We start from the raw sequence: 14,292 nt of genomic DNA, 5'->3' as shown, positions 1-14,292 counted from the left end.
AACTATCATGTCACACATGCAGAACATTGTAAACCTTTAAAAGTCAAATATCCACTAGTTTTAAGTCAAACACAAAGACTTAAGACATATGCAAACAAAAACTTTACATCCTATCATTGAAAGCTTCAATATCACACAAGAAAAATAAGTTTGTTTCAACTGAGGAGAGGGAAACATTAGGATAGGAATCAAGAAACTATTAGAGTCGACTAAATTTGAAGATAGCTGAAGGTATTCAAAATATTTGAACCTACCATCAAGTTAAAAGTAGCTAGTGGCATTAATCAAACTTCATGATCTTGTCAATAGATTGTAGGTTTTCCTAACTTTCTAGTAGGGCATTTCAAACATTGAACTTCTAGGTCCAAACCTAATTCAAAACGTTGCACTCTAAATATATAGCAACATGATGAAATTGTTGTAGAGTACAGCCTTATGGTCCCATTCATGCATAAGAAAGTTGTTCCTATGCAAAACAAAGCGGTACAATCCATAATTTGAATCTAGAACTTTCTACTAGTACATTTCAAAAATTGTACTCCTTAGAGCCAAAATTTTGCACTACAAATTCAGGAACTTACTATTGCACATTTTAGAAACTCTAAAAAGCTACACATTCAAAACTTCATATAGATACTTAGAAATCTTATGAAATGCATCAGAAAAAAAGAGGTTGAGAACAAATTGAAGCTGCATATACATTAGTAACTAATATATTTGATTATGTATGCTAGATGATGATTTTACATTTCACATTAACAGAAACAAAATATATATTACACATTTCACCTTCCTTAGTCCACGGCAAATCTCATAAACAGAAAAAAGTATTCATAAACATTGTGCTGGCACATATACAAAAATTTTAGTTATAAGTACAGAACTTTGTGCTCCAAAAAATTTGGAACTTTTTAACTAAAAACTTTGCATTCTAAAGTTGGAGGCTTTGTACTAGTATTCATAAATTTTTTACACTTAAATATAAAACATTGGTGTAGCATTCAAAAATTTTTGTAGACATATATCAAACATTTTCAAATACATATACCTAAACTTCCTACTCCTATATCTGAAACTTACTATTAGCATGTACATTGTATTTGTAGATATACAAATTTGTACTCCCAAATACAAAACTTTAATTCAAATCTTGCACTCTAAAAGAATAAAAACTATATACTAACATGTTTTCTAACTTTCTACATCGAAATTCACAACTTTGTACACTAAATGAAGAACTCTGTAAAAAAATTAAATTTAAAAATCTATTGTACTAAATACAAAACTTTATACATGGATATTTGAAACTTTAATTCAAACATTACGCTAAAAAATCATAAAACTTTCTACGAACATATTTCAAACTTTCTACACCGGTCTGTAAAAATCCCAAAACACTAACATAAAGAACTTTGTACAATTTATACAAGAACATTTCAAAACTTTATGCTCCATGGTCCAAAACTTCATAAGCACATGTTAGAAACTTTTAAGTAAAATTTTATCTGAGGGTAAATCAGAAAGTTCATATAAATAAATGTGTACCTTCCAAACTTTTAAGTAAATGCCTAGAATCTTTGAGATTGGATATGAAAAACTTTCAAATGATATATTTAAAACTTTAGCTTTCAACATTATTTGAAAAACTTTGAATTCAAAATTTGGTAACTTTGAACTTTGAATTCAGGAACTTTGAAGACACTAGTTAAAAAAATTCAAAACTAACTCCAAAATGTGCAGTTTAACAAATTCAAGAGTTTTTGTTGGCATGTTTCAAAACATTTTAAGGATCCAAAATAAACTTTGTAATTCTTAACTTTGACTTCGAACTTATAAACTTTGTACTAAAACATTGAAAATTTCTACTATCATATTGTAAACTTTAGACATTCCGATTTCAAAATTTTTAGTTCCAAACTTTTCAGTCATAGCTGCAGAAAAATTTATACTAGCACATTTCAAAACTTTATCCTCCTTGGGTCCAAAACTTTATAGGTACATGTTAGAAACTTTTATGTAAATCTTATCTCGGCGGTAAATCCAAAACTTCTTACATATTGGGTCAAGTACATATAAACATAATTACATATCTAACTTTAAAATCTTAAATATATAAAACTACATGTCCATAGACTTGAAAAACGTATATATTTAGAGCATTTTGACTCAATACACAAAAAAGCACATGAACAAAAAGCTTGTGTTATTAGAAATCTAAAATATATGTGCATACATAAGCTCAACAGGAGACATACCGAACATAAAAAAAAATATGCCCTTAGCAACTAGGAAAATTGTTTTATTGGCCTATGTCTCAAGTCAAAATTTAGCCAATGTTGTTGATGACAAAACAAAACCAATAAACTAAAAATTCAGCATGTTCAAAATAAACCGTTATGTAAAAGTTTCCAACAACCTTTTCCAAAAAGTAGATTTCAGTAAAAAAATCCATAGTACAATATACAAATGATAGAAGAAAATTCGGACTGAGATTTTATATGAGCATAACTGGCTATTCGTTGAAAGTTGAAATGATCAAGACTAATAACTATCCTAACATATAGAGAAAAAAAGATTATATAGTACTCTCTAGCAGAGATGAGTAATGAACATCAAATTATCATCGTATAAACTATCATCAAATATAGTAACATATTCAGATTATCCAAGCAAAAACAAATTTAATACGACACTTGCAGCAAATGCTATGTGACAGCATTCGATCAACTTGATAATAGATCAAATAACTTCAGGATTAACAGAATGACACTATCCTACCAACTAAACAAGGTACTACATATATTATGGCATCAATGTCTGAATGCGGAAGGGGAACTAATACACCTAAAAATGTGAAGCAACGGCTCAACTCAGAGTCGCCAGAGGAACGAGTGCTCCAGTCCCTTCCGCCTTGCGAGGAGCAGCACCTTCTCTGCGTCAGAGTCACCAGAGTGCAGGCCCCCCCCTGCGGAGTCGCCCCCTCCCTCGAAGCCACGGGGATTGCACGCAGGGGGTCGCCCTCACTCCCTAGCGTGCCTCCCCCGGTCCCCCTCGACATGCGTGTGGATCCCCTCCTCGCTCCTGACGCGGATGCCACTCGACGAGGATGAATCGCCGGCCGATGAGGCCGACGAGGATTGACTCGCGTGTGGGTCCCTCCCTTGCTCCCGGAGCGGCTCCCCCCCCCCCCCCCCCGGCGACGACAAATCACCGGGCGACGAGATCGACGCGCGTGTTGATCCCCTTCTCGCTCTCGGCGCAGCTCCCACTCGGCGAGGGCGAAATCGCCGGCCAGGGAGGATCAACGCGTGTGTGGATCCCTCCCTCGCTCCCGACGGGGGCCGATGACGGTGCAACGTTGAGCAGATTTGGGGCTGCAATTTGGAAGGGTTGTCTGCGAGATCGACAAGCCATGACAGCGATTTGGAAGGAGAGAAAAAGGGGCTGTAGGAGGAAATGCAATGCGTCTTTGGTGGGTGGGGAGAGAAAACGACACAGATAGTAGGAGAGAAAGAGACTCCATCTACTAAGCTGACGCGTGTCCGTTCGCTGCTAGTGGCCGCAGCGCACGCGCGCCCAATAAGAAATTCGAGCAACCACCAGTCAGTCATCACTCCAGTCCAGCCCAGTCATCGCTCCAAACCCGTCCGGATTCAACGAACCGAGACCCGGCGGCCGGCGGCGACGAGGGAGATGGCGGCGAAGGAGGTGAGGTACGGGATAGTCGGGGTCGGGATGATGGGGCGGGAGCACCTCCACAACCTGGTCGGGTGGGAGCAGTCCGTCGAGGTGCGGGTCACCGGCCTCGCCGACCCCCACCGGGAGTCCCTCCGCCTCGGCCTCCAGGTCGCCGCCGAGCTCGGCCTCCCCGCTCCACAGGTAAAACCTCTAGCGCCCGATGCTCCTGATGGACCTGTCTCATCGCCCTCCATTAATTTGATTCATCGCATTGCGATTAAACTTAACAAATAACAACACTAGGTTGCTTGTGGAAATTATACCCCAGATTTCTCTCCGTAGAGTGCGTTTCCTGAGCGACTGCTGAATCCTTAACGACCAGAAGGTTTCGATGCAAGACCTTTTCAGGCCACCGCGAGCTGCTGGACAGCGGGCTCTGCGACGCCGTCATCGTGTCGTCCCCGAACATGACCCACTACGAGATACTCATGGACATCATTAGCCACCGCCGGCCGTACCACATCCTCGTCGAGAAACCCATGTGCACCACGGTGCAGCACTGCAAGAAGGTGAGGAGGCCATGGGTCTGGTCCGTTTGTCTGATGTAGTGATGTGATTTTCTTACTCATGTGCTGCTACATACTAGTGTCTGCTACTCTGTTTTGTTCCTCGGTATCGCCTCGATGAAGTCTGCCTCTTGCATAAGCTCTGACATTTCGTCTTCCTGGAGGGAGAGGGATCGGCAGCCATATATACTCTCTAATAGTACAATATGTATACAAAAGTACTGCATTGTCTTTGGTAGCTTAGCTCGGACTGTAATGGTGTTTGTATTGGCTGTCCATACAGGTAATTGAAGCGGCAAAACAGAGACCAGACATAATTGTGCAAGTTGGATTGGAGTACAGGTACATGCCACCAGTGGCAAAGCTGATAGATATCATTAAGAGCGGTATGCTAGGGCAAGTCAGAATGGTGGCCATACGCGAACACCGTTTTCCTTTCCTTGTTAAGGTACTTAAAAGGTGTCATTACTTGTAATATGTTACAGATTCGTTTCTCACTGTTTCTAACTGCTACAGCCCTTGCAGGTAAATAACTGGAACAGGTTCAATTGCAACAGTGGGGGCACTCTGGTAGAGAAGTGCTGCCACTTCTTTGATTTGATGAGATTGTTTGCAGATGCAAACCCAGTTCGTGTGATGGCTTCTGGAGTCATCGATGTTAACCATAAGGATGAAATGTATGATGGAAAGGTCAGGATGTCTCACTGTTTGATCCAAATATTTCATTGTACGCATAATTTGCTCATATGTGGCATGCAATTTTGAATAACAATGTTCTGTTTGTCTTCCTACTCAAGAACATACGTTCTATACTAACAGTAAAACCCTGTGTTCTTATCATATCCCCTTCTCTAGCATTTGTGCAATGTTGCAGCTGGAACTCCTAAGCTGTAACAGTAAACAAACAACAATCTGAAGGCAGCCTTTAAACTTTCCTAGTAGTGACTAAATGTTGATAATATCCTTGCAGGTCCCAGATATAATTGATAATGCATATGTGATTGTTGGATTTGATAATGGCTCTCGTGGCATGCTTGATCTCTGCATGTTTGCTGAAGGAAGTAGAAACGAGCAAGAAATTTCTGTGGTTGGTGACACTGGGAAGGTACAAACGCAGCTATACGATTCTTTTGGATTTTATATTTTCCATGTAGTGCTGTGACGAACTGTAACCTTTTGTCGATATGAATCTAGCCATCTAGGGTACTTCAGTTATACCTAGTTGACTCAGTTTCAGTTTTGGTGTCTGTTTTACTTTGTTTTAGTATTGTGTAGTTTACAGATTGCAAGTACGTTATCATCAGAAGAAAGGCCTAAAACATCTATGAAAAAGATCACCCTTTTATCAAAGCACATGTTCCCCTGACTGACATGTTTTTTCTTCTTCAAAACAGTGTCTATGCAAATATTTGGTTCCCCTTTCGAAGGAAAGCTTGTCTAACATCTGTTGAGATGCTTTGGACATATCAAAGAATGGAATATGTATACCCAAAAAAGTATCCTTAGATAGGAGCGGTCCAGTCGTAGCATTGGCTTCTTTGCTGATTGGTGGAGAAGGTCTTGGAAGAAATTACAGAAACAGCATAGGAAGGGCTTCAACTCCCTATGCATTCTCGGAGCTTGGATTCTATGGAAACACAGGAATGCATGTGTCTTTGATGGGATGACCCAACCTGCAGTGGGCACTCTAGGATTTCAAGGATGAATCCCAGCTTTGGAGGTTAGCTGGAGCTAAGGGGCTTTCTGCCCTGAACCTGGGAAGGTTGATTGAGCAAGTTTACGACGCTAGGTGCTGTGTGGTCAGGTCCTAGGCTCTTCCTTTTTCTTTGTAACAGTTCTACCTGGTTTTCTGCAGCGACGAACCCTTTTTTTCTCTTAATACAAAGATACACAGCTCTCCTGCGTGTTTGAGAAAAAAAATAGGAGCGGCCGAGCTGGTGGGAATCAGCAATATATGTGTCTGAATCATGACCTAAGCTATCCTTTTACTATTATCACTATTGCTTATACCTTTCTTTACTTTTTGTATCCTTGTTGTTGGAGAGGTAAATCTTGAGATACACAATAGGTTGCTGAAGTGGGTAAAGCTAAACCTACCCTGGGCTCTAGAATTAGCTTTTGGCAAATGTAGGATTAGAAGGTACAGTAACTATGCATTGTTCTATAGTGTGTGAATATGCCTAAAACTGTAATAAATAACAGAAGCATAAACCGTGTAGGCTCATACTAGCCATACAAATTGTGAACATGTAAATCCAATAAAAATGGCTGTGGTTTTCTGTACCAACTACAATGAGTAGTGCTGGGATAATCACCTCCTTGCATTACCAGGAGGTCTAAGAAAATCTAGTGAAAATATTCTCTCTTCTTTTTTGTCACCTTTTTCTGTAGCAAGCCTCCTCTAGAGTGTAGGTGAGATATCGTGATCGAATGCCACCTGTCAGGTATTTCAAAGGCTGAATTTGGATGGTGAATCATTGATGACTGCGTCAGTTCACAAAAGGTTTGGTGAATCATTGATGAGTGTATCAGCACAGGAAAGGCTTGGTGATAAAAGGCGTGCACATGCATTTTGTTGTATGAAAATTGAAAACATTATTCAGGATGAAGATCAAAACTAGAGGTTCCAATATAGCTAGATACATAGTCGAATCAATTAGGAAATGGAAGCATCTGGACTAACAGAAGCATAAACTGTGTAGGCTCATACTAGCCATACGAATTGTGAACTCGTAAAGCCAACAAATGGCTGTGGTTTTCTGTACCAACTACAATGAGTAGTGCTGGGATAATCACCTCCTTGTAGTACCAGGTCTAAGAAAATATAGCAAAAATATTTCCTCTTCTTTTTTGTCACCTTTTTCAGCAACAAGCCTCCTGTAGAGTGGTAGGTGAGATATCATGATCAAATGCCACCTGTCAGGTATTCCAAAGGCTGAATTTGGATGGTGAATCATTGATGACTGTGTCAGTTCACAAAAGGCTTGGTGAATCATTGATGAGTGTATCAGTACATGAAAGGCTTGGTGATAAAAGGCATGCACATGCATTTTGTTGTATTGAAATTCAAAATATTGTTCAGGATGAAAATCAAAACTGTAGGTTCTGGTATAGCTAGATACGTAGTCGAATCAATCAGGAAATTGAAGCATCTGGACTGCATTGTTTTGAATTTCCGTTTAAGACTGCAGATCTATTATCTCTAGAAGATGCATAAGGGATTTAGTCCTTTTATGATATTCTTTATCAGTTACCTTTACTGGTCTTGAGGGAGAGGGAGAGCTAGATTTTCATTTGAAATGTGAGCTGTGAGGGAGCATCTGCATATGATCACTGGTAGCTCACGGTGCGCGGTTCATTCCCTCTCCTTGAGGTTTCTTTTATGTGAAAGATATTGGCGTATTCTTCTCCTTTGTTTATTACTTGAATCTGATTACCTGATTTCAACTATATGCTACTCTGTCTCTGTTGAATGTGCAATTCTAGGGTGAGTGATATTTCTTTTCAAACAGGGTGAAGCTTTTGTTCCCGAGAGCATTGTCAGGTTTGGAAAGAGAACAGAGGGCAGAGATGGAGTTGTAACAATAACAGCTGAAGATGAACGAATCAAGTATATTCTATTTTGCTGTACCATATCAGCATTTTGCTTTCTTGAGTACTTACAATTTAAGGAAAAATTGTACACATTAATATCAGTTTCTAAAGTAATATTATTTTGTTGCTGTGTGACTACATGATCGGGACTGAACTGATAAATGAGAAAATTGATTTAAGTTTGGTTTAACAATTGAAGTTAAGATGCAGAATGCATAGCTTAGCAGTTGGGAAGTTTTGGTTTGTATCTTAACAAACTTTGTTTTATAGGTATCAAGGTCTTCATCATGGATCCAGCTACTTGGAGCACCTCAACTTCTTGTCTGCTATAAGGGCTCAAGGTGCCTACGGACCTTCCGTGAACTTAAGCGACGGTCTACTATCTGTTGCCATCGGCGTGGCTGGTCAATTATCAATTGAGCAAGGCCGGTTTGTGACCATGGAAGAGGTCTTAGGTTCTTAGGCTGATAGTTCAGGTGAGACATAGTTGGGCATGCCAATGTATTGTAAAACCTTCCTCTGTAGATTAGGTACAGTACACATACTCAAGAATGCTCCCAACTCCTGAGCTTACGCAATGCTATAACAATGGGCATTTGAATTCTTCATGGAAAGCGGTATCTTCAACCCATTGGATGTGATCAACAGAACATACGAAGTTTTTTTTTAATTTATAACTCTGCACTGCATCTCATATTTTGCCTCCAAATCTTTGAAGTTCAATTATGCCCTACCATTCTCCAATGAAGCATATTGTACGCATGGATTCCCTATTGTATGCCGATTATTCATGAAGGACAAAAGTTGTTTCCATGTCAATTGATCTATCAAAGTGAACGTGAGTGCATTTAAATCCTTATCTGTATTTTGGTGCGGTGGTATAGCCGTGCATTTATTTTTGAAAGTGCACAGTTTGGTCTGGCATACAATGGCCCCATAACTTTCATCAGATTAATCTTGATAAAACCTACTTACATTGAGGACTTCCAATTTTCAGATAAATCCAAGGGATTAAATATCCTGAAAGCTTGCTTTATTTGTCACATCACCTGGACTACCTCAGTTTGTGAGTACAATGCAATCAAGTTATATACACGCCTACCTCCCCCTAGGCTGTATGAAACATATTTGGCATCTCACAGCTTCAAAGCCACAAAGGAAGCTGCACACTGATGAGTTATCCACATTGATTGATATTGAGAGGAATGAAGCTATGGACATGGGAGACACTAGGAAGTTAAAAGTTCAAGGCTAGCAATTGGTTGATGCGCTGCTTGAATGCTCAAAGAGAGTCTTGAAATGGGCTGAGTCATGTCGTCGGTTTTGGGTGTTCCAATGAAATCTCTGCATGACCAGCCGCATTAGCTTTGGCGAGGTCTGCCGGTGGCCTTTTCAGAGCGCTCAATTTTACCTTTGTTTCTTTCAGCCCAAAAGCATCTACTAGCTTACTTCAGGGCCTCTTGTCTTCTACTTACTTTATCCTTTCTACTGATGAATAATACTGATCTATCACAATAATACTTCTATAATGTCATAACTACTTTTTTATAAAATATAGGTGGGCTACTGTAACTACTAAGGAAACTAGTCTCTGAAGTCTACTGCAAGATGATCCTGTTAAACTGAACATGTTTCCCAAACCAAGGAAGTAGACATGCGTAGTTCCTTCAAAATAATAATAAGAGTTGTTACGGTGCTTCCCTCTGAAAAAATCAGAGCCGTTAATTTTTAGGGGATATTAGAAGCTATTTTTTTCTCTAATAAAGGGTAGTTTAGTAATCTATCATGTGAGCACAATTGGTCTGCTTCTCCGTTCGTCAATCTCTCGATTCCGATCGTCCATCCGCTGGGCGCCGCCGGCCTGGGCACGTCGCTGGGCTCCCCTGCACAGCCACCCTGGCGGCCCTTCCCCATCTCCATCAAGAGCATCATGCAGCGCATCGGATTTCCTGGTCCCGCCGTGCCAGGGGCGGGATTCCCACTAGAGATCGTTGCGGAGGGGCTCATAGGCTAAGGCTTCCTTGCGTCGGGGCTCGCCGGCCAGCGCCCATGCTAATGCTCATGTTCTCTCTCCAACCAATCCAAAACTATTCGTGTATCCTACGTTTACTGAATTGTTAAGTAATTAATATCAAATCAGGTATCACTATATAATGATTTCAATTTCCAGTTATAAATCCAAGCATCATTCAGGCGCTGATTGAAGGGAGCTCAATCACCAGGAAAAAGGAGGAATGACACCAGTGGAAATTTGTAATTGTTGATGCTTCGATGCAGCCTGTGCAGCACCGCATATGATCCTGCACTCTAGATGCCAGGAGCTGAATCGGTAAGGTTGCCATGAAGACGGATGCTACTGCACTGGGATGGGCAGACCTTGGTGCTACGGGAACCAAAGGATAGGAAAAGTACTAAAATATCTTTAAGGTTAATTTTATAAGTGGCTCCTGGCTCAAAAAATAGGTCCCGGCCCCACATCTTTAGTTCTTTGTAACAGGTTCTTCCATCTTTTTAACCATTTGATCTGAACCCTTCAATGGCTCATAAAATCTCCGAGCACCATAAAATTTCTCATAATAATAATGAAGAAGGAACCTGTAGTTTTGCTTGTGTACCCTTGGTTGGTTAGTGAAATATTTGTTGTTTTCTTAGTCAGGATTGATGTTCCCTATATATAATATAATAATGAGATTTTTTACTATGTTTGGAAACGTTTGCAACGCCTTCCAATACCTCCCAACGCCTACGCAAAATAGCTATTTTAGTTGATTTTATTCGTCCAAGGGTATCATGGTCATTGTTCATCTTAACCTCACCCGCCCGCCCGCCCGCGCCCCCTCTACATCGCACGCCGCCACCGTCCGCCCGCCGGCCTGCGACTAGGGGTGGTAAAGGGCCCTCCAATTTAGCCTAGCAAATTTAAGGATAGGGCTGGATAAGGGCAGGGCTAAAATTATATTCATTTTTGAGCTAAAATTGATTAGGCTCAAATTAATTTACTCCCTCCTTCCCCGTTTATAAGGCACGGTGGAACATGACACGGTCTTCTAAACAACACTTTGACCATTTATTTATCATATATTATATCACTTTTGATTATAAGCTTATAATCATTGTAAACTATATTTGATTATGAATCCAATCATATGAAATTTGCATTATAAAAACAAAAATTTAATAGTCAAATTATTGGTCAAAGATGAGAAGGTTTGAATCTTGATATACGTGTATGCCTTATAAACTGGGAAGGAGGGAGTATGAAGGAAGCAAAAGGGCCTGGCCCGTTACCACCCCTACCTGCGACCCCTCTGCATCGCACGCCGCCGTGCCCTCGCTCTGTCCTCGCACGCCGACGCCGCCCTGTTCTCTCCTGCACGACCACCGGCGGCGCCCTGCCCTTGTCGCCTGCCATGGTGGCCTCCCTGCCCTCACCGTCGCCTGCCGCGGCGGCATCCCTGCGCTCTCCTGCGCAGCCGCCTACACCTCCGCTCTCCCCGCACTCCCAGCTTTGCCGCTGGCTCCACCCCTACCCACATCGCCGCGCTTCCCCTCCCCCAGCATTCAGGTAGGAGGCAGCCGACGGCAGCATTCAGGTAGGAGCAGGGGCAACGCAGGTGAGCAATCCTTGATTCAATTATTGAAATTGATTGGTTGTTAGATTGCATAGTTGATTGAGCTTGAGAGCCATTTTAATTGCAAGGCAATATACTGAATCAATTCATGTTCTGGATACAAGGACAAAGTTGAAAAATGCGAAACAATGAAAACTGGATATGCCACATTATTGGATCTAGATACCTCTGCTGCTTTGTTTGTAAATCAGAGGCACATTTTTTACATTATATTTGACTCCTAGTGCAAAATTTGTAAAAGGAGAAATGCTGACTTCTGGAGAAACAATTTATTAGCAGCTATCAACTTGCTCATTCATTTTACTGTTGACTTGATAAAATCTCTGTTTATGGCAGCAGCCACTTGTCAGATTCGGATGCAATGTTTGACTAGTGTTGATAGAATGGCTAGCCACACTATATCAGAGTCAACTCGCTAGGCACTGAATGGAGAATGAAACTGCCTTTCTTGGGACTGTACGATGACAAGAAGACCAAACATCCCTTGCATTGGTATGGTGGCAGAGATGACAGGTATGGTGGTGGCGGTGGGTGGTCATTATGGATCTGACCGAGGTGGTGACCGATACTCTAACCCCGTAGCCAAGATGGTGGCAATTAAGGGGGCTACCGCTACAACCGTGACTGATCTGGTCCCTACTGATGGCCTAGATCTTGAGAAGTATGTGCCATCCAGGTATGAAAGTCTATCTGCTATTGTAAGGTTTGTTATTGTAGCTGGAGAATTATGATGTACCGTGAGAAGATCAGTTGCTTTGTTATACACCGTATTACTGACTGGTTTATTATCATTTCCTGCTTGCCAGGCATATGACTTGGTCATAGTGCTTGGTGCTTGGATCCTGCGTGTTTGCTTGATATGCTGTTTGGTTAGATTTTGTTGCTGTGTGTTGATGATTCCGATCCTAGTTATGCTTATGGGGATGCCTGGGATATGTGGGGTTGGATGACAAGTGACTGTTCACGTTATGTTCTTTTATTTTGGCACGCTTATTTTTGGTTATTTGTTCTCTTATTCTGGATTGGTTGCTACTTTCATTCTGGATTGGTTACTAGTATCCTAAGATCATTTCAGCTGTCCCATCTTTGTATTACTGAAAGTTCTGATGTCAGAGTACCGACATTATAGAGTGTACCTTGTTCAGAAATTTGGTTATGTGATGTGTGAAAGTTACTCTTTCTAAATTACTAGTTTACTACTTTGTTCATAGATCATTCATAGATGCATGGGCTAAAGCAGTAGAGAAGTTACTAGTTGCAGTAAAAAAAAGTGCACTGAACTGTGGCTATTGATGTTAGTCTAGGATAAGTATCTTATGACAAGTTTATTATTGAATCTGAATATTTTATGCTAATGAAGGTTTTTGTTCTTCAATCCAAATTTTGCATGAAAGATTTCAGATCAGATAATTCCTTTTGCAGTCCTTGAGGTCACACCTCATCATAGTAGACGCTAGAAAAACTGGCGCGTCTTTGCCACGCCATGACCTGTAGGTTAGTGTGGTGGAACCCCTGGTATTTGTTTATCGTTTCTGTACGAAGAAGAATGTGAAGAGAAAAGGATGTAGAAGCTCTGTCAAAAAAGCTTAATTGTTTAGCATTTGGAGTTATAATTCATTCCACACGCAAATTATTTCTGTTATGATAACTTGGCATATATGATACACCAAAATATTATAGACTTGTGCTTATCTTTGATTTTTGCTAGTTGGAAAGAGTAGAAATATGTACCCTTCCTAAATATCAGAGCTATTTGTGAGAAGTAATAGTAGATCATAGTATTTGTCTTGTGACATTCACCGTAGGTTCAAAAAAAATATAGTGCATTAAAACACATAGAGTGACTGCGTGGACAGCCCACCTCTTTTGTATATCTCATTTAAAGGTCATCTCTTTTATCTTAAAGAGCTAGGGTTTGAAAGAGAGGGAGAGTGGCTCTTTGTTTGAACCTTTTGCCATCCATGCTTTGATTTGGCTAGGAGTGGTTTGTAACCGGACCTTGTGGAGTAATCAAAAGATTGATTTCTTGTCTCATCTTTGCATCCCAAGCGTTTTTCTTTTTCTATGATTTTTGGGTGGGTTTTCGTGTGATTTTCAATTCCGCAGATTTAGTCGGTCTTTTTGCAAACTTCTTTTTGGATCTGTTAGATATTGAGATTGTGCTTCTATGACTCAAGTTTTGTTCATATCCATGATGTTTTGAGTGATTAATTTATGTTTGAAAATCGGGAGTTTTCTTCTTGTTTTCTCCTTTTCCTTCTTGCTTTTGCCTTTCTGCTGCAGGATCTAGCGTGGGCTTAGCACTTAGCAGTGCGCGGTGCGCGCACGACCCAGCAGCGCGGCGTGCAGCGGCACGTAGGCACGGCGTGGCGTCGGTGGCAGGCGCAGCGAGGCGCGCGAAGTGCCAACGTCGGCGGCAGCGGCGGCGGAGCGGGGATTTGACACGCGGTCCACCAGGCGGCGTGATTTTTTTTTTCTTTTTTGAAAGGGAGGTGCGAGTTGGCCGAAGGAAGGGACAGCAGCCCGTGTCACAGCAAGCAGGCGCGCGGCCCAAGCTTGGAGGCAGGCCAGCGCTAGGGTCAGCTGCAGCCCAACGTGAGCAAGTGCATATAGACCAGTGGAGTGTACGCTGGTTTGGGCTGCAAGTTGCGCTGGCACTATAGCAGCTGTTGGATGCAAATCATATGGTTGCCAATTCTTGTAGACGTGGCCTAATGGTGAGGCAAAAATTGCCCCCCAGGTCTTTTAAAGATTAGCATCAAGTGAAGGAGTCATGCACCTTTTCTCTTTTCAGTCTTTGCAATTCGCTTTGGACAGTCTTT

The 14,292-nt window shown here is 41.2% G+C and overlaps 1 protein-coding gene across 3 annotated transcripts; it reads left to right on the top strand.

Moving 5' to 3' along the window:
• The first annotated feature begins 3,608 nt into the window (after positions 1 to 3,608).
• Positions 3,609 to 8,527, top strand: LOC120711372 (inositol 2-dehydrogenase 2-like). Of its 3 annotated transcripts, none has more exons than XM_039996862.1 (7): positions 3,609 to 3,879; positions 4,077 to 4,247; positions 4,528 to 4,692; positions 4,761 to 4,934; positions 5,215 to 5,349; positions 7,757 to 7,854; positions 8,109 to 8,527. In XM_039996862.1, exons 1-7 carry the CDS (start codon positions 3,694 to 3,696, stop codon positions 8,299 to 8,301), a joined length of 1,122 nt encoding a protein of 373 aa, XP_039852796.1. In that variant the 5' UTR covers positions 3,609 to 3,693; the 3' UTR covers positions 8,302 to 8,527. The 3 variants fall into 3 exon arrangements, with proteins under 3 accessions (XP_039852796.1, XP_039852797.1, XP_039852798.1); XM_039996863.1 differs by having other exon boundaries at positions 3,612 to 3,879; positions 4,770 to 4,934; XM_039996864.1 differs by having other exon boundaries at positions 3,614 to 3,879; positions 4,087 to 4,247; positions 4,770 to 4,934.
• The last annotated feature ends 5,765 nt before the right edge of the window (positions 8,528 to 14,292 follow it).

Source organism: Panicum virgatum, chromosome 6K (genome assembly GCF_016808335.1).
Source record: "Panicum virgatum strain AP13 chromosome 6K, P.virgatum_v5, whole genome shotgun sequence".
In the NCBI taxonomy this organism is placed as follows: Eukaryota; Viridiplantae; Streptophyta; class Magnoliopsida; order Poales; family Poaceae; genus Panicum; species Panicum virgatum.
This window is presented reverse-complemented; position numbering and strand designations above follow the sequence as displayed.

Coding starts and splice junctions, on each gene's coding strand:
- LOC120711372 (XM_039996862.1), top strand. CDS start 3,694: ATGGCGGCGAAGGAGGTGAGGTACGGGATAGTCGGGGTCGGGATGATG. Junction 4,693..4,760: donor GTTTTCCTTTCCTTGTTAAG/GTACTTAAAAGG, acceptor TAACTGCTACAG/CCCTTGCAGGTAAATAACTG. Junction 5,350..7,756: donor TGGTTGGTGACACTGGGAAG/GTACAAACGCAG, acceptor CTTTTCAAACAG/GGTGAAGCTTTTGTTCCCGA.